General features: G+C 40.2%; 1 protein-coding gene and 1 long non-coding RNA gene across 2 annotated transcripts in view; one reads left to right on the forward strand and one right to left on the reverse strand.

Moving 5' to 3' along the window:
- Nucleotides 1-1,622: 1,622 nt before the first annotated feature.
- Nucleotides 1,623-4,687, reverse strand: LOC131999911 (uncharacterized). Its single transcript, XR_009399128.1, has 2 exons — nt 4,424-4,687; nt 1,623-2,462 (listed from the first exon to the last, which is right to left on the reverse strand). It is a non-coding gene; the product is annotated as an uncharacterized LOC131999911 (long non-coding RNA).
- A 688-nt stretch (nt 4,688-5,375) lies between these two features.
- Nucleotides 5,376-22,831, forward strand: part of HHIP (hedgehog interacting protein) — a 65,106-nt gene continuing 47,650 nt past the window's right edge. The window contains exons 1-4 of the mRNA XM_059373122.1: nt 5,376-5,662; nt 11,424-11,616; nt 17,692-17,848; nt 18,532-18,733. Coding sequence (XP_059229105.1) covers nt 5,384-5,662; nt 11,424-11,616; nt 17,692-17,848; nt 18,532-18,733 — 831 coding nt within the window. The 5' untranslated portion in view covers nt 5,376-5,383. The remainder of the gene's footprint in view (nt 5,663-11,423; nt 11,617-17,691; nt 17,849-18,531; nt 18,734-22,831) is intronic.

A 22,831-nucleotide genomic window follows, 5' to 3' on the forward strand; every position in this document is an offset into this window, starting at 1 on the left:
GAAAGCCAAAATCTGAAACATAGCTTACAAAATCCTATGCAATCTGTGCCCTGCCCCTGGCTACTTCTCTGCCAGCGTTTCTCGTCATTTCCTCTGTCACCCACTCTGTTCCAGCCACACTGGTCTCTTTGCTAATCCCAAGACATACCAAGCATACTTGCCTCATGGCCTTTGACTTGCTGTTCTCTATGCTTGTAGACAACTGCATGCATGTGGCTTTACTACTTCAAGTCTCTGCCCATACCTCTGGAGACATCTTTGCTGACAGTGTATACAAAAGTATTATTTCTCACAACTCCTGCCTTCTCTTGCCCCATAAACCCTTTCCTCCATAGCAGGCATCACCTCCTGGCATACTTTGTATCCGTTTGTTATCTGCAGCCTCCTCCAGAAGCATGCAAGCTCCATGAGAGGATAATTGTTCACTACTGTGTCCCCAGTACCCAGAGCAGGGTCTGGCACATAAGTGCCAACTTTTGCAAGGAAGACCGAATAACTGTAGCAAAACCCTTACCAGTAGCCCTACCCTTGAACTATAAAGAGTCTTCATTTTAAAGATGTGTGATTCTTCTTTGGCTTTGTTGGCTGCCTTTCCTCCGTGGAGCCACACTTTGTACCAGCATCTCCAGAAATTCTTTCACCATGGGCACTTTAAGTTGTGTGTTCCCTTCTGTTTAACAATTGAAATTTTTTTATAACGCAAATATTTTCTCCATTTTAAACTTTAAAAGTATTAAGTCAAGCAAGACTGGGCAGTCAGCAGAATTTATGGACAGACTGGTCATTGCGTGATGAGGCTGGTGTAGGGCATGGTATGTGTAGAATGGTGAGTATGAAATTAAGAGTCTTTGCTGGAGGAGCCAAACAGGAAGGAAATGTAATTCCTGCCCTCATAGAGCTTAAAACCTCATGGATATTTAACTCCCATGAATGAAAGACAGTTACCAACAATGCACAAATGAAAACAAAAGCATCACACCTAAGTGCTGGTTGGGTAAGATGCAATGGCCACTATCACGTCCATTCAAACTACAGTAAGCCCTAGAAGCTGAGTAAAAACCAAGGATTTAAAGAGAGAGACAAAGAGCAATGAGGATTAGGTATTTGCAAAAGGAAAGGACAAATCCATGAATATGACTTCATTAGTTACCTAGTTTATACACTACACTATTAACTTCACCTCTCCCCTTATTTACCTCTTTATCCTGTGCCTTCCCTTAAATGTCTCATATTCTAGTCTGAATCCAAATGCTTCTCTACTTTAAACGTTAGGGTGGAGTTACACCATAAACTCGTTCCAACTGAGCTCAGGTCTCAACTGAAATGTCATTTTCACAGACAGACTTTTTCCAGTCACTTAATCTGAAATAAGTGTGCCTTGTTATTCTCTGTCTTGGCGTGTTTTTCACAGCCCTTAGCACAATTTATAAAATCCTAAGTTATTCTGTGACCTTATCATTTGGCCTCCTTGCTAGATAATAAACTACCTAGAAGCAGAAGTATTATTTGTCATTACTGTATACATACTGTTCACCACAGTGCCTAGCACTTAATATATATTTGTTAAAATGTAACAGTATATATTTCTGTGACGAGACCAGAAATTCATATATAAAACTGACTCCGATACCCAAAATAGTTTTAATTTCAACATTTACTAAGTTTAAGTTGTGCTAATTTCTGATGCATAAAAATGTGTATCCACATAACTATATATAGGTATATATAAATACATACAAACATATTTCATATCTACAGCAACATATATAGGCATATATAAATACGCACAGACATAATTCACATCCATAGTAATATTTTGAGCTTTATCTATGAAATTAATTTCAATTTGGGTCAAAAATTTCATCTTGTACAACAAACCTAATCTGTTCATGAGAATCTTCATTCCATCGGATGTAAGGAATCCTAGGCAGAACTGGGATATGGTGTGGGGATGGTCAGAACTGCCCCTCGCCCATATAGGGTGCATTGGTACAACTTAGGAAAGGAGCCACATCGTCTCAGTACACACAAGCACGGACCCAAAAACCTGGCTTGGTGAGTGGAGCCTGGCAGGATTTCGGTTCTCATTGGCTGTCCCAGCCAGGTGCCCTGGTACAAGGCACAACCTGCTTGTAGGTGGCCATCCTGGAGGGGGCTGCTCCGTGGGGATGCAAGCAGAAAGGAATGATCAGGCCACCCTTGTACAGCTTTACTCCTTGCTCCAAAACACTGATTAAATTTGTCTGGCTGAGTTTGGTCAGATAGGGGGTCTCTTCTTCTTGGAACCAGTTCTCAAGAGAGAGATGTCCTTGAGGGAAGATCATTTCCATGTTCCAGTGTGTACATGGTGTGCCACGTCCAAGTGGACTTTCAAGGCTTAATCTTAAATAAATCAATGCTGATTCTTGAGTTCTAAAAATCACGCTGTCAAGCTGGCTCTAGGTGAGCTGTGCAGTTTCCCTCTGGAAAAAAAAAGAAAGAAAGAAGAAGAAGAAGAAGAAGTTAGTTCCCTTTTATAGCACTGCTTAGTGACTTTTTGGAAATTATATCAGTGGCACTGAGAATAAACTGCTATTTCATCAGTGATCCGATTTATTGACTGCCATGACGAACAACATACGGGATCAAATCTAGCTCCCATGTATCAAAAAAGAACATGTTTATCTCATTTCAGTAATCCTTTATAAATCTATTTCTTAAAACATAGGGTCACAGATTTTAAGAGCCACATAATTTTTTAAAACTAAAATTAACTTTTCAATGTCCTTGTCTTGAAGTACAAACCATAAGGAAGGAAGGCCTGTTCCAAAACTACTAAGAGGAATTCATCATTTGGAGTGGGAGCTCAAACCACCGAAATATAATTTTTTTTAATGATTTTTATTTTGGAAATTGAACATAAAACCGGTTATTTGTGAATAAAGGATTGGATAGTGGAAAGCGTAGATGGGATCCCTGAGTCCTGGTTGTAGGACTACCTAATTACTTGAGATTGTGCAAGTGACTTAATCTGGATGGAATCTGTCTTCTCCTGTTTATTAAATGAGAGTTTAAAGTCTTAAGTCCTTATAGCCCTATGATTTATTTTATATTAAAAGTCCTCAGTGCAGGAAGAACGTCAGATAAAGCAGTCTGTGGGATCAGAAGTAGCATCTGCGATCACACACATTAAAAAGGCATGCGTATACAACAGCCCCTGAGAGAAATGGTAAGCATGCCATCCCGGACCTACACTGAGCTCAGTACTGGACCAAATATCGCAGCAGATTTTTTTTCAGTTATTCTAATCGGTCACCTCTTTGGGGGGAAATCCTTACTCCACTCGTAAATTAGGGTCCAGAAATCGAAAGGGGCAAGGAGAAGCCTTATCTAGCCACTGCGGCCACTTTAATAACAGTAATTCGTTTAATCCGCTGTCCACCTCCACCAACTTTCACGTTAGCTTGGAGAAGTTTATGTCCGAGAAGTGAAGCAAATCCAAATATGGGGAACATTCTTCCATTGCCAAAATGGGAAATCTGCCTTATCTCCTCTTCAAAATCCTAACAGAAAATGTGCTCCCCTGTTTAAAAATACTCAAACGGGCAGAAAGCACGTTCTGTGTGCGTCCCTTAACAGGCTTCTTCTCACGCCAGCTTGCGGGGATCCCGTAAACGTCAAGTCACCACACTTGACAACGTACAGATCTTTTCAGAAACATTTTTACACAGACTTTGTCTACCTGGAAGAAAGGTTAATATCTAGGTACACGGGATACATTGGGCATCCCGCTTCTGCACGCCCGAAACGCGGCTACTAGTTCTTCTCCAGAACTAACGCCTCCGTAGCCTCTGTATTTACACCCCCGGGGAAATCTCCCCAGGACCCTCCTCCACCCCCTTGAAAATGAACGCAGACTTCGCGGCCAGTTTCCTCCACCTGGCAGGGAGGAACCTGCGCTCCTGCGTCCCGGGGAGGTGCGGGCCGGGCCCAGATGATTTCCAGGGCACAGGTGGGTCCTTAGAAAGGGGAGTCCGGGGCCCGCCCGCCAGGCTGGGGGACCCGACACCCCACCTCACGCGCGCACACGCGCTTGTGCCACTTCGGGAGCGCGCAGCACTCAGCAAGGATGGGTACTTCTCCAACAGTCTTCAAACCGTCTTAACCTACTCAGCGGCTCTCAGCGTTTGAGTTGTCGTCCCCGCCTCTAAGTCAGACCCCAAGGAAGAGCTTTACCGACTCGAGTTTCACGTTGGAAATCACCGGGGAACAGGGGAATCCATGCGTCCGGGAGACGGTAAAGGGACCGAAAAACTACCTACCGCCAACTCCAGCCCACTCCGTGCATCCTCCCCCGCCCCGGGCGAGGGGCGGGCCGAGGGTTGGCGGGGAGGCCTGGAAGGGGCCCCTCCCTTCTCACCCCCTGCGGCCCACTTTTACTCACTTGCTCTCCGAGCCCGGGCTTGGCCTCCTTTACCCAGGGTTAGTGCAGAGGGGCTGAGGGGAGGAGAGAGGAGCCAGCGAGCAATCTGTCTCTCGGGGCCCGCGGGCCGAAGGACTAGGGCCATGGACGCCCCCAGCCGGGCACCTCGGCGAGGCGGGCGCGCACGGTCCCGCGCCCTCGAGGCTGGCTCCGAGGGCTCCACCGGGCCCTCCCCCTCCGTCCGCCGCCGCTGGTGGCGGCCCCTCCCCGCTGCAGCCGCGAGGCCGTCGGGCCCCGGGGACGCGCTCGCGCTGGGGCCGCCCCCCACCCCTCCCCCCCGCCCCCAGCCCGGCCCGGGCGGGGGCGCGCAAGGAGCGGTGACGTCAAGGGGCGCGCGGTGGCAGCACCTCCCCGCGCGCTAGTTAAAAAGAAGAAGAAAAGAGGGAGCGAAACATGAGAGGCTGTGTGAGAAGCTGCAGCCGCCGGCAGAGGAGACCTCAGCATCATCTAGAGCCCAGCGCTGGCCCTGCCCGCGCCTGCCCCGCCGCTGCCGCCGCCGCCGTTTCTGTTCCTGCTACTGTCTCACCTAAACAACTCCCGTTACACGGACAAGTGAACCTCTGTGGCCGTCTTCTCTTCCTCTTCTTCCTCCTCCTTTTCCAACTCCTTCTCCTCCCACTTCCCAGCCGCAGCAGGAAGCCCCTAACCCAACTGACACTCGCGCAACTGCAAACGGTGTCATCCGGACAACTTTATCTCGCTCCTCGGACTCCCCTCAGGCATTGGACCCATCGCCTTGTCTTTTAATTTTTTGCAAAGTTGCATCGCTCCACATATTTTCGCCCCCGCCACCACTCTCTGCCTCTCGAGTGTCCCCCGCAGCCTCCTCCTGGAGCTGCGCCCTAGTGCCCCTGCTGGGCAGTGGCGTTCCCCCCCACCCCCCATCCTCCTGCGCCGAGCCCCTGCCGCTCCGGGCAGACGATGCTGAAGATGCTCTCCTTTAAGCTGCTGCTTCTGGCCGTGGCTCTGGGCTTCTTTGAAGGAGATGCTAAGTTTGGGGAAAGAAGTGAAGGGAGCGGAGCGAGGAGGAGAAGGTGCCTAAATGGGAACCCCCCGAAGCGCCTGAAAAGGAGAGATAGGCGGATGATGTCCCAGCTGGAGCTGCTGAGTGGGGGAGAGATGCTGTGCGGTGGCTTCTACCCTCGGCTGTCCTGCTGCCTGCGGAATGACAGCCCAGGGTTGGGGCGCCTGGATAACAAGGTAAGCGCGCACCCGCCTCACAGATGCGAGACTGACGTCCTGGCTAGGTGGGGGTTCCCCGCGGCTCTAGAAATGCTGGTGGCTGGGAGGAGGGCGAAACTTGTTCGGAGAGTTCTTTTCGATAACTTTTCTGAAGTGCTAGTGTGATTTGGTCGTGTGTTTCTGTGGGGTGCGCAGATAGCTCTCCCGCCCCCAAGAGTCCGCGGTCGGGATGCTGTGCAAAACTGCCGGTCTCAGAAAAGAGAAGCTTCTGTGGTACCCGCATTCTGGGCTGGGTAAATATTTTAAAAGAATCGCGATTAGCAGTGTGTTTTGGATCGAATGGGGCATTGGCTGCGGTGAAACTGTAAATTAAGGTGGCTGTGGTTTCCGGTTTATTTTTCTAGGGTAACAAGATTTGTGCAGTTTTCTCCACGTGCTCGGTTAGGGAGAGGATTGAATCGCAAAGGATGTTGAAGCATGGTTGGTTTATGAGCCCCAGCCCCGTCAGAGGGGGTTGTCTTGCATTACAATAGTTAAGCTGCGAAAAGGAACTCCTGGTACTCCCGTTGAGAACCCGAAAGACTGGCGAAAGATTTTGCTGGGGCATATTTGTCTCAGAAAACTGAGACTATTCTCTCCGCCTCGGTTTGTAATGTTTTGAAACATTGTAAATTCGGGCTTTGCATGGCAGTGAGTTGTCTAAGAACATCTTCTCTAGAAATTGGTTTTAGGAGTAATGGCATTTACACTTTCCTTGTGTTTTCAAGTCTAAACAAATATGAAAGAGTGTTGGTTGAGTGTAAAGGCAAGCTTATTTTTGAGTTTGCAACATCTTTCTTGTCATGGGATGCAGCAACCGTGTGCTCTCTACTGTACTGCAAGGCAGGCGGGGGATCACGTCATTAACAATCCCTGCACGGGAAATAAACAATCAGGTGTCTTTGCTCCCCCTCCCTTTCTCCATTTTAGGTTTAATTAAGAATTCCTCTGTCACAACACTGCAGTTGTCAAGGTCTGAGAGACTCTTGGAAAACTTGTGCTTCAGTCTTGCTGGCCCAGGCATTAAAAAAAAAAAAAAAAAATACCCAGGCTGAATCTAATTTTTATGCTCAGTTCACGGTAGATTTCACTCTATTCTCATGTAAACAGCTCCTACGAATCAACATATGTGTCTGGGTGGTATCTCTCACTTTGTTTTGTAACAAAAAGCCATATTGCATCATTTAATTTGCTCAAGTCATGCAAATAGGAAAAAATCAATAGGACAAAAAGGGGTCGACTTATCCTCCTCCCCACTAAACTGCTGCCCACACACAGAGTCCTGTTGCTTATGGCAAAAGAATAACAACAACACCATTGTGTTTGTTAGTTGGTTCACTAATGGGTGAAACTAGAGAACATCATTCTCTTTCAGTCCCCAGCTCTGTCCAAATGTTCATGCCTTTTGAGGGAGCATTTGTCCAACTCCCTCTATTCCCAGATGAGTGAGAACTGTCTTGCTGCAGGTTTTCAGCTGCAACTCTCTCTTTATTCTTACCATATGCAGCAGTAGTCTGAGATTCAGGGAACAGATATTCCAGCATTTTATTCAAAACAATGTCATTAAGCTCCTGTATGGTAATTGAATTAAATTCCAAAAAAAAGAAAAAAAAAACCTACATTCACATTATCTGCAGGGTTTTACCAGGAGACCAGAAGAACCAGGAAATTGATAGAAGGGCTTAGAAATATTTGCCATTAAGTCTCCCTGTGTGCAATGTACACTGTGAATGTACCAATGATCTGCAGACCCCTGCAATACTGAACTCATCCAGGAACAGGAGAAATGAAAACTTTGTTAACTAAATAGAATGGGGAGTTGGAGGAGTGGGGGGAGGAACTGAGGGGAGTCATAACCCTTAAGAGGAGTTATATAAATTTTTTTTAAGAAATCATTCTTTAGGAAGAAATCTGCCACGTTAGCTATCCACATTCCTTTCCGTTTTACGTGCTTCCAATCTCCAACAAACCCTACTCATTTGGAAAATGTGTCTGAATTAAATTTGGTACACTAGACTTTGCTGGTTCCATTACAAGGGCTTTATAAACCAACAATACTCAAATTGTTCAAAACAGAGTAGTGATATAGCTATGCATGTGCATTCTTGACCTATGTTAGTTCTCAAGTTTTAATAGTTTTTAAAACATGTTATTTTATAATAAACTTCAGTGTTTCCCTGTTTTCCCCTAAGCCTTTCTGGCTTATAATATATGTTAGGTCTTATTTCATAATGTGTGTACAGGAGAGATGATGGCTATTTGAACGGACCCGTTTTTGCTTATGAAAAAAAAAAAATTCCCAAGAAGGATTCGTGCAACTTTTCAAGAAACTACAAGCATAGCTTCCTCCTACAGGAAGAAACTTCATAGATAGTAGCAAACAAGGTAGGAATATTAAGCATGCTCAACTGTGCAATTAAATCAAGTTTACAAACTAACACATTTTCTTTAAAGTAATGAACTAAGATTGAGTTCAATCCTTTGGCCATGGTATTATGCTTTCATATTTTAACTTTTTAGTACAGTTTGGTAATCTCGTGTATTGAAACGAGATTATTAACTACCGTTATAAATAAATACTGCCAAAATTTAGGAAGTTACATTGTCTTGGCAATATTTTTTTGCAGCTCCTAAATACAACATGCTAAAAGGATCTAATTCCCATTAGCCAAATTGAATCCGCAGCCAACTGAAATACCCCCATTTCTAAAACTTAACTTGTAGCCACAGAGGCTTAGACGCTCTCTCTACCTTGGGTGGTTTCACAGCCAAAGCTGTCAAGGAATGGGTGAAAAGTAATTGTTTTCAAGTGTGCCCTTTTACAATCATTTGTTTGCTCTGGCTCTTTCAGGGACAAAGGCTATTGTTGAACACATCCAACTAAACAAATAACTCATCCTGGGGTCCCTTTAACAGCTGCCTTAGTACAATGATCTATTTACATATTAGCCTAAAATTGAAACTGAACTCTTTAATGACATAATCCAGCACTATAGTCCAGAGGCGCATGTGTTCTAGCCAACAGCTGAACAACCTTGTAGGCATATGATTTTTAGAAATAACTTTTTGTGTACCAAGTGATCTTAAGGCGACATCTTAATATACTGTCATGTATTTTCTCCTTTTGTCTGCTCATCGAACCCATGTGGGTGCCTTTTTATCCTCTATTGTTCAGTTACTTGATAAATAAAGAGAAATACAGAAGGTCTCTGTCACCCATTTTACCATTTGTTGATAAGCTATAGTTGTAGGCCACGCTCCACTGTGTGTATTCCAGTATTTATCTTACCTTTCTTCTATGGATTTTCCTTTCTTGTGGCTCAAGATTAAAGGATGACCTGCCAGATGTTATAAATTAGTCAGCAACAGCCACAATCATTACTAGGCATGCTGTAATAATGTTTCGAAGTTTTACATGACTTTCAAAGTATATTTAGTTTAAACCACTATAATTTGATGGTTTCATAGATGGCTTTTAAAAATCGAAACAGGAAATTAGCTTAAATTTCTTCTTAAGATTGATGACCTTGTCAGACATAAAGTTAAGGACCTATATGGACACAAGCACATAGGCAAAAAAAGAAGAAAAACTACCCTACACACACCAGGACTCATCTGTCTAAAACAGTGTTGCAGCTTGGACTGAGTCCGTTTAATTGACTTCAGTAAGACTATTGGTTCATTGAAACCAAAGCCAGAATGATGGCTCTATCTATCTTCAAATAGGTATTTACACTGCAGACCTCACACAGAGCAAAATGTTACCATCCTGCTGGGCCGGAACAGCATGAAACTTTACAGAGAATAACATTATACTCGATTTCAGATAATTTATTGAATCCTATTTCTGAAACTTTTGATGAGAGATCTTGTGGCCAGAACACATTCCAAAAATTGTAAAAGACAAAATTCTTCAGGCACTAAAATCAAGCTCTTCCTGGACAGCAGCTGGGAGGGTGTATGGGGATCATTTTGTTTCAGCTATAAAAAAATGGAAGCATGCATATTCTCCATAAAACTAAAGGTAATTATATTCCAGTTTTTCAGCCGGCAAAAAAGGTGACTTTAGCATCCTGCAGTTGTTTTGTTCTTAGTGCCCTGCTGTACGATAAGCAAACAGAACAAAGTTGAACAGTATTAATATTGAATAGATCTGGTGAGGTCTGCCAGAATATGGACAATAAAAGACATTTAAAACATTCTTGGAATGCAAATTCTAAGTGTCTGGCGTATGTTTCCTTTCAGAAAACTTTAACCATTTAAGCAACTGTCATTTACATAAATTGATAAAGATCAAAATGTAAATATAATTGTGATTAATAATAACTTTTCTGAGTGTTGTAGATAGTTACAACACATTGCAAAATATATATAGTTTTTTTGAAATAGGGTAACCTCTATGGGACTTTTAATTACTGCATGCTAAAGTTTTATCATGCTTGTATTCAGTGATACTTTTTAGTCACTTTGTTCTCTCAAGTCCAAATTTCGTGATCATCTAGAATATCTTTCTCATAGAAACCAGAAGCCATGCCATTTACTCAAATCAGAACTTTTTTGTGAATGAAGTATTTGCTTTAAACAATGATCTGAAGTTTCAGATGTTAATTTCAGTTCATAGTTCTAAAGAAATAATTAGGCATAAATGTAGTTATATAAACAGAAAAGGTATGAAATTTATTCCCATTATGGTATTTTTTTTGTTATGAAAAATCAATACTTAATTTAGACAGCACTACATTTCAAGTCTCAAATATTGTGCTGGTATTGTCTTCCATATCTATTGGAGGAGCTCCTGAAGTCGGTTTTTTTTAAAATTAGTACTAGACACCAAGACCAACTTCATTGACAAATTACTAACCTCATGAATCAGTAACTCCTGAATTAGTCTTATTGAAATAAAAGATGTAATATTGTATGAATAAAGATAAAAGTCTGAAATAAAAGATATAATACTGTATAAATAAAGTATTCCTTTTTTTTTTTTTACTAAAACTCACTAAATCCTATACAAAGCACTTTTATTAAACCCCTGTGTTTATTCGTGTATATAACATACCTGAGGAGCTAGTTAGAAAGTTTTTCCTGGCTAAGATAAAATGAATAATAAAAATTGGTCTTAAACCAGTTCAGCTTCAGATATTATTTTTATACAACATGAAAAGAAGGTATTTTCCCCACTGTAGGAAACTTTCCCTATGCAATCTGTAGATTAAAAATTACCTGAAATTAGAGAAATGTCATTCCAGTAATATCCCTGAGAATATCATATTAGGAATATCAGGAGTGAACTACATTTTTACCTGAGACACAAATAACCATGTCTTTGAAAATTCTGCTTTATATACAGTTGGATAAAGGTACTTGGAGGATTTAGAGGATAAAGGTATTTAGAGTAAATATCAGTCACTGTACACTTTGACACAGAGTAAAATGCTAAAGGGTTAAAGGGTCTCAGTACTATTGTCATATAGTTTTTCATACCTGAAAGATAAACAGACTTTGACCTGCAAGAGTAAGAAGCACTTTTGGGCATCCTTACCCTCTGCTCCCCCATGTCAGCCCAAGAGACTCTACTTATATCCTTATTAAAAGCATTCTGTATTTGTGACACGGTAATTCTTTTCAGACAACCGCTATGGCTAAGTTACATGAGTCTACTTATAGAATTACAAAAAACATAACTAAACCTAACTTCATGTGACTAAAGAGAAGTTTGTTTCTGATTTATGGCTTTCAGATATTTTCTGTTACCAACAACACAGAATGTGGGAAGTTACTGGAGGAAATCAAATGTGCACTTTGCTCTCCACATTCCCAGAGCCTGTTCCACTCACCTGAAAGAGAAGCCTTGGAAAGAGACCTTGCACTTCCCCTGCTCTGCAAAGACTATTGCAAAGAATTCTTTTATACTTGCCGAGGCCATATTCCAGGTAAAAAAAAAAAAAAAAAAAAAAAAAAGGACAAATTAAATAAACTACTGCAGAATATCCTTATAAGATACCTGTTCTTAAATGCTCACTTCTGAGGGGGTAAAATTTATCTCACCTATCCAAAAACCTATTTTTACCTCACAGTTAACCTTGACAAATTTGTAAACTTTCAGAATTGCTGTTGAAAGGCTTACAACAGTTCATAGGTCTACAGTTGGTTTTGTTGAGATGTTTTACATTTGCTAAATCAAAAATACAGTTGGGGTCTTTATAGGCATTGGATTATCCGTACAGATTTCTTGATGTCTTTTTCATCCGCCAGCATCAATATCAAGACAGCTTCCTTTTCTACCTAGCTGATACCAAAGTGCAGATTGCCCACAGACTCTTAAGGTCTTATTTACTTAAATAAAGAATTATTAGAAATCCAAAGTAACACCTTACACAGCACCTTCACATATAATGCGAATTTGCTCCTTAAAAACTCTGTGCTGCAGGAAAGAAAAGTGGAGTCATCCCCATTTGACCAAGGAGGATAACTGAGCCTCAAGAGAGGTTAAATGCCTTAACCGAAGTTGTGTGGCGAGGAAGTGATAGGACAGATATAGAAGTTCGTAGGCTGACAGTGTCACAAATATATGTGCTCACTACCCTATTTTGGACCCTAAAAAACAAATAGATTCTTGGACCTTGGTTACTTTTACCATCCAAAGTTTGTAAACTTGGGCTGTTGTTGCTTCAGTTGGAAAAATCAACATAGAGATACAAAAGAATTTAACGAGACAGATTCTGTTTAGTTAGGCAGAGTCACACACAAACAAATCTACTGAAGCTAACAGTTTATAAAACTAAATGGCATTGAAGGAAAAGACAAGTTTTAAGAACTGTAGGATGCGCTTGGAGACCTTTTTTAACTGCTATGCATATTTTACATTTTTCTCTGACCCAGAAAAGTGTACATTCTTTATTTATTTTTTTTTAATAGAGCTCTCTTACTAACCTAAGAAAACATTTTGCTAGGGTTGCTTGCTTCCTTTGGTGCACCATACGTGTATCTAAACCCATTCGTGAGAAAATATTATTATTGTCTTTGTAAACTACCACCATGTCTGAAAGGCTTTTCTTGAACCAACTGTTTCTTCCCCTTTATCACATTCCCCAAGGCAGAGGAGAACAGGTCACGGTTGCCTAGATGTCCCGCAAAGAAGCGATAACAGATTAGGTACCATGAAGGTTTGCTGCAAATCTCAAGTCTTGAAGGTTCGCCTTTACCAATATAAATTGAAAAGTAATATGGTCACTTACCATTTTCGTCCACCTTTATCTACCTGAGATAAATACAACGGTGCTGGATTTAAGGACTCACCCCTAAGGTCTCTATAGATGTGAGTTATTTTAGCTTCCAAAACAAACAACAGGGAACAACATCCAGCAAAAGAGAGAGAGTGCCGCAAATAGCTCAGGAGCTAGACCTGCAAGCACCTCGCTCCCCAGATCAACATATGTGGTGACGAATGACAAATTTATGTTTCTACAAAGTTTGTGTATATGTAAAACTGCTGAAGAGCATCAAGATGTCAAGTGCTTTTGGGGGCCACCCAGGCTGCCTTGAAAGACAACCAGATGACAGCTCCACTCCAGTGGTGGGTAGAGAAGCAAGGGTGCTTTCCAGGGACAGCCTACAGGCTCCAGCAACAGGCAGAGGGGACTTCCCCTGCATCTGTCAGAAGCTAATAATCATTCTAAAGACAGGTCCCAAAAGTGAGTTGTAATAACACACTCTTTGTGTTAATTTATGTTAACCAATTTGCTTCCAGACTGATCCAGGGCACAGAGCTGACCATTTTCTAAAGTATGATAGATAAGATGGGACTCTCCCCGCTCAGCCCTTGCCCCAACGCAGAAGAAGGCTCTTCACGGTTCCGGAACACTTATTTTTCAGAAATTGCCCTCAAAACAAATTTTTAACATTTTCACCTTCTTAAGTCTACAGAATGACATGGTTTACTATCCTCTAGAGTTCATAACTGCAGGAAAGAGATAGTTTGTGATTCTTTCTTATAAGAAGTCAATATATTTGACTTTCCTCATTAATAACCTCATTTCCTGCACATGAATAACTTGAAAATCCACCACTAGGGCACATGCCGAAAGGGGTTGAGAGAGGGGAAAAAAAAAAATCTCAAAGACATCTTCATTTTCCCCCCATTGCCCAGGAGGTCAAGAAAGAAACAGAAATGCTCTATCCCTTTGCTTCACCTTCATGAGTTTAAGAAAGCACCAGTCACCTTGGAACCCAAGAACATCCTGAAGATAACTGTGCTTTAGAAACTGTGATATAATATATCCTAGTCATCAGGGGTGCGTGGGTGGCTCAGAGGGTCAAAGCCTCTGCCTTCCGCTCGGGTCATGGTCCCGGGGTCCTGGGATCGAGCCCCACTTCGGGCTTCCTGCTCAGCGGGGAGCCTGCTTCCCCCTCTCTCTCTGCCTGCCTCTCTGCCTACTTGTGATTTCTGACTGTCAAATAAATAAATAAAATCTTTAAAAAAAAAAAAAAAGAAACTGTAATTCAGAAATATTCATGGTCTGCCTATATTCAAAACATGAGAAAAGTTAAAAGACGGTAGTGGGGATACACTAGGGTTTTATTAATCATAATATTCTCCAGTTGTGAATTGACTTAAGGAAGTAAATTCTTAAAACTCATAAAAGAGCAAAATTGCATTTGAAAACAAAAGAAAAACAAACACCCACACAGGCACACAGGCGCTCCCTTCTCAGACCAGCGGCCCCCTTCTCTGCCTGCCCTATGACGAGCAGGGCGATGCTTTGCTGTTCCCGCAGCAAACAGCACACTCTGTGGAAAGGGTGGAAACGCACGTTCAGTGGCCTTGCTTCCTCCTTTATACTTGTTACCACGAGTATCATGATATAGTTTTTCTCACTCTCAGGCCGTCCTCTCTTCAGCTGTAGGTTATTTAGTGCGAAATGTCTGTATACAATTAGTTCAATTGGTTTAATCCTGTTGCTAATGAGACCAAGGTCAAGGGTTTGATTCCACTGAGTCTCTGTAGTCCACAGCCAGTCCTGACCCCAGTCAGATACCTTACACATGTGGCTTATTAGTCCCCGGGAGAGCAAACCAGACGGAATGGATGGATACATCAAAATCCACGACCTCTATTAGAAAATGCTGTCAAGGGCAGACCTTACTGACAGTGGGTTTTCTTGTGTGTTGTTTTTTTCCTTATTATGGTGAACAGCATACATAATGAAGAAGAGTAACTTTTCTCTAGTATACATGGCCAAGAGGAAAGCTAGAGCTTAGAACATTCCACAGAGAATATTTATTTACATCAGTATGTTGTGCATCACTTTGTGTTATAGTAGGACTGGATTCATCGTGATCCAGGAGAATAGTTACAGGTCCAGGGTATTTGATAAATTATCAGGAATTTTAAAGATGCCGCTGCTGGAAAAATCCATGTATTTCCATCATCAGTAGCCTTGATCATACCATGATGATCCAAGGTGAACTTAACACCCACCTTCGGTAAAATGCCGCTCGGGGTATTGTCCCAAATAGAAGGGTACTATTTGGTGAATTATATCTTCCCTGACAATAAACAAATGTAAACCCAGTGTCCTGAAACCAGGTCCCTTTTAGCTATTCACAGGAAAATATATCCTAGTCATCATTGTCCACAAAATCAGATCCTTTAAGGTAAACTATTAACAAAAGTAGAAGATGTTGCAATTCAAATATTGTAATTAGGAGGAAAATGTCCATATTTTTATGTGTCTTTTGAGTTGGCTCCCTCCTTTACCCTTACTCAGTTTGCATAGATTCTGTAAAAAAGCCAGGAGTAGTTCACTGTTAATTCCATTTTTGTTTTAATTTGGTAAGAGAACACCTTTGGAGCCATAGGGCTTATGAATCTATACTCTTTAATCTTCAAGTGTTACATTTGAAAATGATTTGTCACTTCCACGTTTGTCCCCAGCTAATAACCTTGTAGAATGGAATCAGCCATCAGCATTGTTTGTTAATTTTCTCTTAAGATGGTATTGGTTTGCAGACAGTAATCCTGGATGGAGATATTTCTAAAAAGCAAACTTGAAATTTCTTACCAATTTCACTTTGAAATTTTTATGTGATCTTGCAGACAAAGATCATATTAAAGCAAAATTTCTCATTTACACATTCAGTTATAAATATATCCATATTATGACAGTATTCCTGCATGCATAATATTGGCATGGAGATCTTGATGCCTGATGGGAGCTGTGTGTGTGTGTGTGTGTGTGTGTGTGTGTCACCCCAGAAAAAGATCAAGCCCCAAACTGCAAAAAGTTTGCTTTAGCAACGCAGTTTTCCTTCTCTTTTTACATCAAACAGTCTTGTTCAACACTACTGAGCAGTTTTCATCTATGTGCTTAGCCAGGAAAGAACGGAGGAGAAAAGTCATCTTTTGTAAACAGTGAATCACTGAAGAAGGGTAAATTACTGCCGCCTTCATTCCTCTCCCCAATTTCTAATCCCTGAATTTTTTTCAAAGAAAGATAACCTCCTTCCAGCTGCCTTGCCCCTCCCATGAAGCACCCCTCCCAGCTGCCATGCCTCCTTTCAGTCTCACCCTTACCCCACCCCTACACACACACACACACACACACACACACACACACACTCCCAAGGACATCTGCTCTCACTTGCCCGATTTCCAAGGAGAAGATGTTTCCTAACAGCCTCGTCCCGTACTGGTCTTGAAGAGTCTGTCTCAGAAATTTAGGGATGATGCATTTTACCCAAAACTTAGGTCAAAATGTACATCAGGACTCTCAGAATTCTAAGATTAGTTTTAAGTTTGAGGGGGCCCAAGTCAAGCTCCTAGAAAATAGACCTTTAGTCTTTCACGTTCCATGTATAAGTCTCACTTGGTTGTCCCCAGTTCTTGTTCTTAGAAATCCTTGCAAACCTGAATCCATTATACAGCTTCTAAACATCAGCCAAGTTACAAGGTACCTTCATCACAAAGCTATTATATGTACAATAATCTAAATTGTTAGGTAAAAATCAAAGGGTTATGTGTAAGGTTGACTCTGGTAACAACATCATATTCTGAAAGCAGAAGTAATCAGAATATGGAAGGAATCTTAGTAATGTGCCCTCCCCCCGCCAAAAAAAACACCTTATTTACTCAAATTGTGAAAATAATGTCAAAATTCTTTTTTTGTCATAAAGTCCTCCTCTCCTTTAGTAAATATAGTTGTTTTTATTTGATTAAAAAAGTTCTTAATCGGTAAAAGAAGAGAAAACATCTTTTAGATCCCTTTAAGTAAGTCTGCTTTGCATTTCTGTTTTGACTTGTCATATTTTTTTCAGTGAGGGTGGCATACCAGCTTTCTGATTGAGAAGACTGAAGGGATAGTTTAAATATAGTTCTTGTATTACAAGATAAGCATTATTTTCTGTAAGCGATGGGTAGGAAAAAGGCACATACGTATTTGAAGATGGAGGCTCTGTTCTTAACACCGTCACAGTGAGTCAGTCATTTATTACAACATATAAGGGCCTTGTGATAGTCAGTAGATTTATTATTCAATCACATGTGAGTGACAGAGAAAAAGATTATAAAATGACCCAAATAGGCACCTGATGGTCTATTTCTTTCTTGACTCTAGTGTGTTCTTCTTAGGAGGTTATTTGCTACGGTAGGGGGAAGAAGTGCTGACCAGTGATGGGATAAACTTACAAGTACAACATATGGTAAATGAGGAAGCTTGCAAAGGGTCAGTGCAATAAGATTAATGCTGGATTTTGATTCTGTGTATTCCATATGAGTCTTTTAAGATATCCCATGCCATATTATTTCACTTTAACAGAAATTCTTCAATTTTGGTTAAAAAAAAAAAAAAAAGGAAATCCCAAGCCCAAAAGTGGTCCTTTCTTTTTATTATTTTCCTAGAATATTCATATACTTTCTAAAAAATGTTCCCCATATGTTATCTTTCAAATAGGGCATTTTTACTGTCATGCTAAATATTTCTAATGAGTCTTTCTGCATTTTTTTAAAGGTTTCCTTCAAACTACTGCTGAAGAGTTTTGTTTTTACTATGCAAGAAAAGATGGTGGGTTGTGCTTTCCAGATTTTCCAAGAAAACAAATCAGAGGACCAGCATCTAACTACTTGGACCAGATGGAAGACTATGACAAAGTGGAAGAGATCAGCAGGTTCATAAAGATAAATGCTCTTTAATCTTAAAAAACAAAAACAAAAACAAAACACCAACTGACCAGTTTTGTGGTTTTGATAGTGAATCCACTGTCTGTGTTTGATTCCAGCAGCTATCTCCTCCAGACGCTTTTTTTTTTTTCTTTTTGGTAGTTTGCTTGTCTAACATCATATTTGCTTAAATGCCTTTAATGCTTAGACTACTAATCTTTTATTATGAGTTTGGCCTCTCTGTGAGTCATGTGAATTTCATGATTATAGTTTTAAACTTGACCTTTATGGCTGTTGTTAGCATATGGAAATAGTGCAATTCTTATTAGCAAATCAGAGTTTTATAAATAGATCTCAGAACTTTCTCTCTGAGGGCCTTTCTGTAAGGCTTAATTATTGTGAGTAAAGCTAATTTTAATTAGAGTCACTAAAAGATAAGATGATGAGCTCATGAAATTTTAAAATCTGTAAAATTTATATTTTGATTCTCTTTGACTTTTTTTGGTAGAAGGCTATTTGTTCCACTGAAAAGAACTTTAAAGAATCATACGGTGACTTTTGGGCTAACAGCACGTCATGATTCTCAAAATCCATTGATTCCTAGAGGAAATAGATTTTGAAAAGGATGCAAGTACATCCTTTCCCTCCTTCACCTCAAGAAAAGCTTACTGGTTTTCTTTAATTTGTTTAGAAAGCACAAACACAACTGCTTCTGTATTCAGGAGGTTATGAGTGGGCTGCGCCAGCCTGTCGGCGCCCTGCATAGTGGGGATGGCTCGCACCGTCTCTTCATTCTGGAAAAAGAAGGTTACGTGAAGATACTTACCCCCGAAGGAGAAATTTTCAAGGAGCCTTATTTGGACATTCACAAACTTGTTCAAAGTGGAATAAAGGTTGGCTTTTTAAATTTTATTTCTCTTTGCTCTGGCTATGTTGATTTTATTTTAGTGTTCCTGCTCTCGCTGAAAGTATTTGTAATAAAAAGAAAGAATGTTTAAGGAGACAACCTAAGGGGACAGTAATTTACGACAACTGATTGGGGACAGTGACATGACCTTTTTAATGTTCTTTGGTGACTCTTAAACAGTGCCATCAGGTTGATATCTTGACATGCTTTCCTTGTGTAATTTACACATTGAAAACAATACCTGGTTTTATAAAGTATGTGTTTAAATGTTGTTTACTAGGCATAATACTTAGAATTGTGTATCTGCACTTGCTGGTAGAAACAAAGAGGTCTTTCGGTTTGGCAACAGCAAAGCATTCGTTTACTGCATCTGTTTTTGTGTCTCTCATAAAAAAATGCTACCTTTACTATGACTTCCTTGTACAATGTTTTTACAGGTAAGTCAAATGTTTTCATCGATAGTTAGCCATTTTTATATTACATATGCATATGCTGCTTTCTCTCACTTCTCCAGTTTGGATTCTCATGTTAGATAATGTCCTAGTATATACATAAAATCACTGTCAAGTTTGACAAGAGCATAATATGTTATATTATTAGCAGTACGAAGCTGTAAAGTAAACTGACATTTTAAAATTGAGGCACATTCAATAGCTCATGACTAATTTAGAATGAAACAAAGTAGCAGTGCGATTTGAGAAGAACTGGTTGTCTTTTGTACTTCTTACCTGGGGAGAAAAGTCAAAGGAGGATGCATATTCTACTCATATAGAAATGAACTCCTTGCTTTGTGGAGCTCTATTCAAAGGTACGGATATCAAAACCAGAAGAAATAAGCCAGGAAAAAACAGGCACATTCCTGATGTCGATTCATTACCTGCCATCTAAAATAATTAGGATGAAAAAAAAAATAATAAAATAAAATAATTAGGATGATTCAGTTAGAATACAGAGATTATATATTCCATGTTGTTGGTAGCACCCAAATTCAGGTGTGTGTTGTGACTCTGTCACCAAGAAATCCTGCATAAGAGAAGTACTTGATGGTACGTATGATCATTTATGGAAAAGGGCTTCAGCACCAACACACAGATCATTTGGAAAATCTGTTCAAGTCAGTAGTCTCAACTTTCTCCCAATAAAAGTTTTCATTAGAATTCACAGCAAAATCACCAAAAGACTCTTAAAATGAAGCATTAGTGTTTTGCATATAAGACTTTAATAAGTACATTTTGAAATGTGTTCTGATAGGTACAAGAGCAAAGAATTAAGATGCAGCAGCACGTATATTACTCACTAGCAGTGTATTTCTTTTTACAGATTTTATTTGTTTATTTGGCAGACAGAGATCACAAGTAGGCAGAGAGGCAGGCAGAGAGAGAGAGGAGGAAGCAGGCTCCCCGCCGAGCAGAGAGCCCGATGGAGGGCTCCATCCCAGAACTCTGGGATCATGACATGAGCCGAAGGCAGAGGCTTAACCCACTGAGCCACCCAGGCACCCTGCGGTGTATTTTTCTTACTGTGAAAGTTATATGTACTCTTTATGAAAGAAAAAATTGGGGGAATGTATTTTAAAAATCATCCCCTATAATCTCATCAGTTAAAGAATACTACTACTAACATTTTGATATACTTCCAGCTTTTATAATAAAATTAGATGAATTTATCCTGACTTCCAAGATAATATAGGTCCATATTAATAAATGTGGAAACATACAAGAACATGTTTTCTTTTTACTTTTCTCCCAAGCAGCTTTAAAATAAAATTGAAATCCAATCATATATACATCTTTTTAGCTTTCTTTTTTTTTTTGACATAAGAGTATGTCATGAGTATGTTACCAGATTTGAAAACTTCTCTCAAAAACTTAGTTTTTGTCTCTTCTGGGTATTCAATTTCCTAATTATGAGACATTTAGAGTGACTCCGGTATTTTCTTTTTATCAGTGTAAGTAATGTGATTTATCATTCTCCTGTGTATTATTTAACCTGATCATGCATGACTTCCTTAATGTCCCTTCACAGAAAGAGCATTACTGAGACAAAGGACATAAACCCTGATACACATTGCCAATGGTTTTAGAGTATATTTTTAAGTATTTGAAAGAATGACATACAGCTTTTAAATATTTGAATCAAAATATTGGTATTAAAAAGATAAGGCATGATAAAATGTAGGTGTAAGAAATGGGCTCAGTTTCATTGTAAGAAGTGAAGAACTAATGTTCTCATTTCTACCAGTTTACCTGCCTAAGTAATGGCAGCCTTTTCTTGGGGTTCCTTCAGAGTGTGTCTGTTTCATCTCACGCCCATTCATTGGGGTAGTGAACGAAAGTTTATCTTCTCCGACCTGCAGATATTTCATCATGCAATAAAATTGTATAAGCCAGATTTTGACTGTGCCGTGATTCGGCAGTTGGTATGTTCTGCAAGCCTCTGGAAAATTCTGTAGAACCCTCATTGTCCCTTATTTCCTACGACAGTTCCAGGCCTTACAGGGCTTAAAATAAACTTCAAAAATCTGTGATTCTACATTTGTAGAATACATAATATAACCTATTTTTTAAAGTTCAATATTTGAATTCTTTTGGAGTTTGGGACTAGTGATGTCAATAAGATAGGAACCTATCACGGCAGAGTCGAGTGTATACTGTATAGCCAGTAATGAGATGACAGCCTTGTTACCTCAGGTAGGTGATGCTACAACTCTCCTTTATCTTAGGCTCTATGGAACTTCCCTCGCAAGTCATGAATTGGAAGTATTAGAAGAGGCCACTGTTGGTATGATGGGGTGGATGCCAACACATTCATGAGTTGATCATACCATTGATTTTTGTGATATGCCCCTTAGAGACTTCTGAAGTAAAAAAATTTTCACACCTATTTCACAGTAATTTTTTCAGGCTTCTTGATATATGAATAGTTCGTGTGTTCATGGCAGAATTCTGTGCTTGTCAACAATCATTTTATGTAAATAATACAAATAGCAATTTCATAAATTATTACTTTCTCTTCTTTCAGTTTTAAAATTCTAAGAGAAGGCATAAAGCCTTATTAACTGACTAAAGTATTGATTGCAATACTCAGATCACAGAAATTAATAATGTATACTCGACCTAACCTTCATATGTTTGAAATGAAAACAAGACAAACCACAGTGGAGATCCCCCCATGATATTAATTAATGATCGTCTGAGTATATTAAAACAAACATAAAGAGGAATTCCTGATTATAAGAGTTTCTGAAAGCTAGTGCTTGCTGTAAGGGAATCTGGAATTCCGTTTCTGCTAATTGTCAATTAAGAATCAACAGGGATTTCTGTCACCTGGTAAAGGCCTGACATTTTTGTGGCAAGAAGCAGAACATGCTTGGTGTCCTCGAACCTTTAGTAGCCCTGATTCTTAAAGCTACTTCAGAGAGGTGCCATCAACACAGCCAGTCATCCAGGGAACTTAGACAACTCTTCCCTAAGTGGTCCTGTCTGAAGCTAAAATAGGGTGTCTTATTTTTAAACACCCATATTGTGCTGCCTATATTGTGGGAGATTTCAGTACGTGTAATTGTCTATGTCTGTCCAACCCAAGTTATATGCAAAAATGCTAAACAAGCTAAAGAAATGACTTGTCTTTGCTATAGGAAATACATTGTTGAGTTGGATGAATGGAATAAATTCTCATGCCCTGTGAATTTAAACTGTCATTTGTTTGGGAAGAGATGATTCCATTCACAACAGCTCAAATCCTAAAAGACTGAGCTTTGTGAAATTGCCAAGTGAAGAGGGAGTCAGAAAACTGTTTTAAAAGGATGTAGTGATTTCATAGATTTTTGATTGTAGTGCACTGTATAAGCTAACCACTAATACACTGAAGAATGACCCAAGTGTTCAACTGGTGAACAGCCTTTAAAATCTTCATTTGTGGGTGTGTATGTGTGTGTATGAGTGTGCACATGCTTTGTTTGTTATTGTTGTTGCTGTTTTATCCCAAAGGGAGAAATTTTAAAAATCATACTATCTATGTCCCTGGGTAGTTTGAGGGGTGCCTGGGTGGCTCAGTGGGTTAAAGCCTCTGCTTTCGGCTCAGG

Source organism: Mustela nigripes, chromosome 1 (assembly GCF_022355385.1).
Source record: "Mustela nigripes isolate SB6536 chromosome 1, MUSNIG.SB6536, whole genome shotgun sequence".
Lineage (NCBI taxonomy): Eukaryota > Metazoa > Chordata > Mammalia > Carnivora > Mustelidae > Mustela > Mustela nigripes.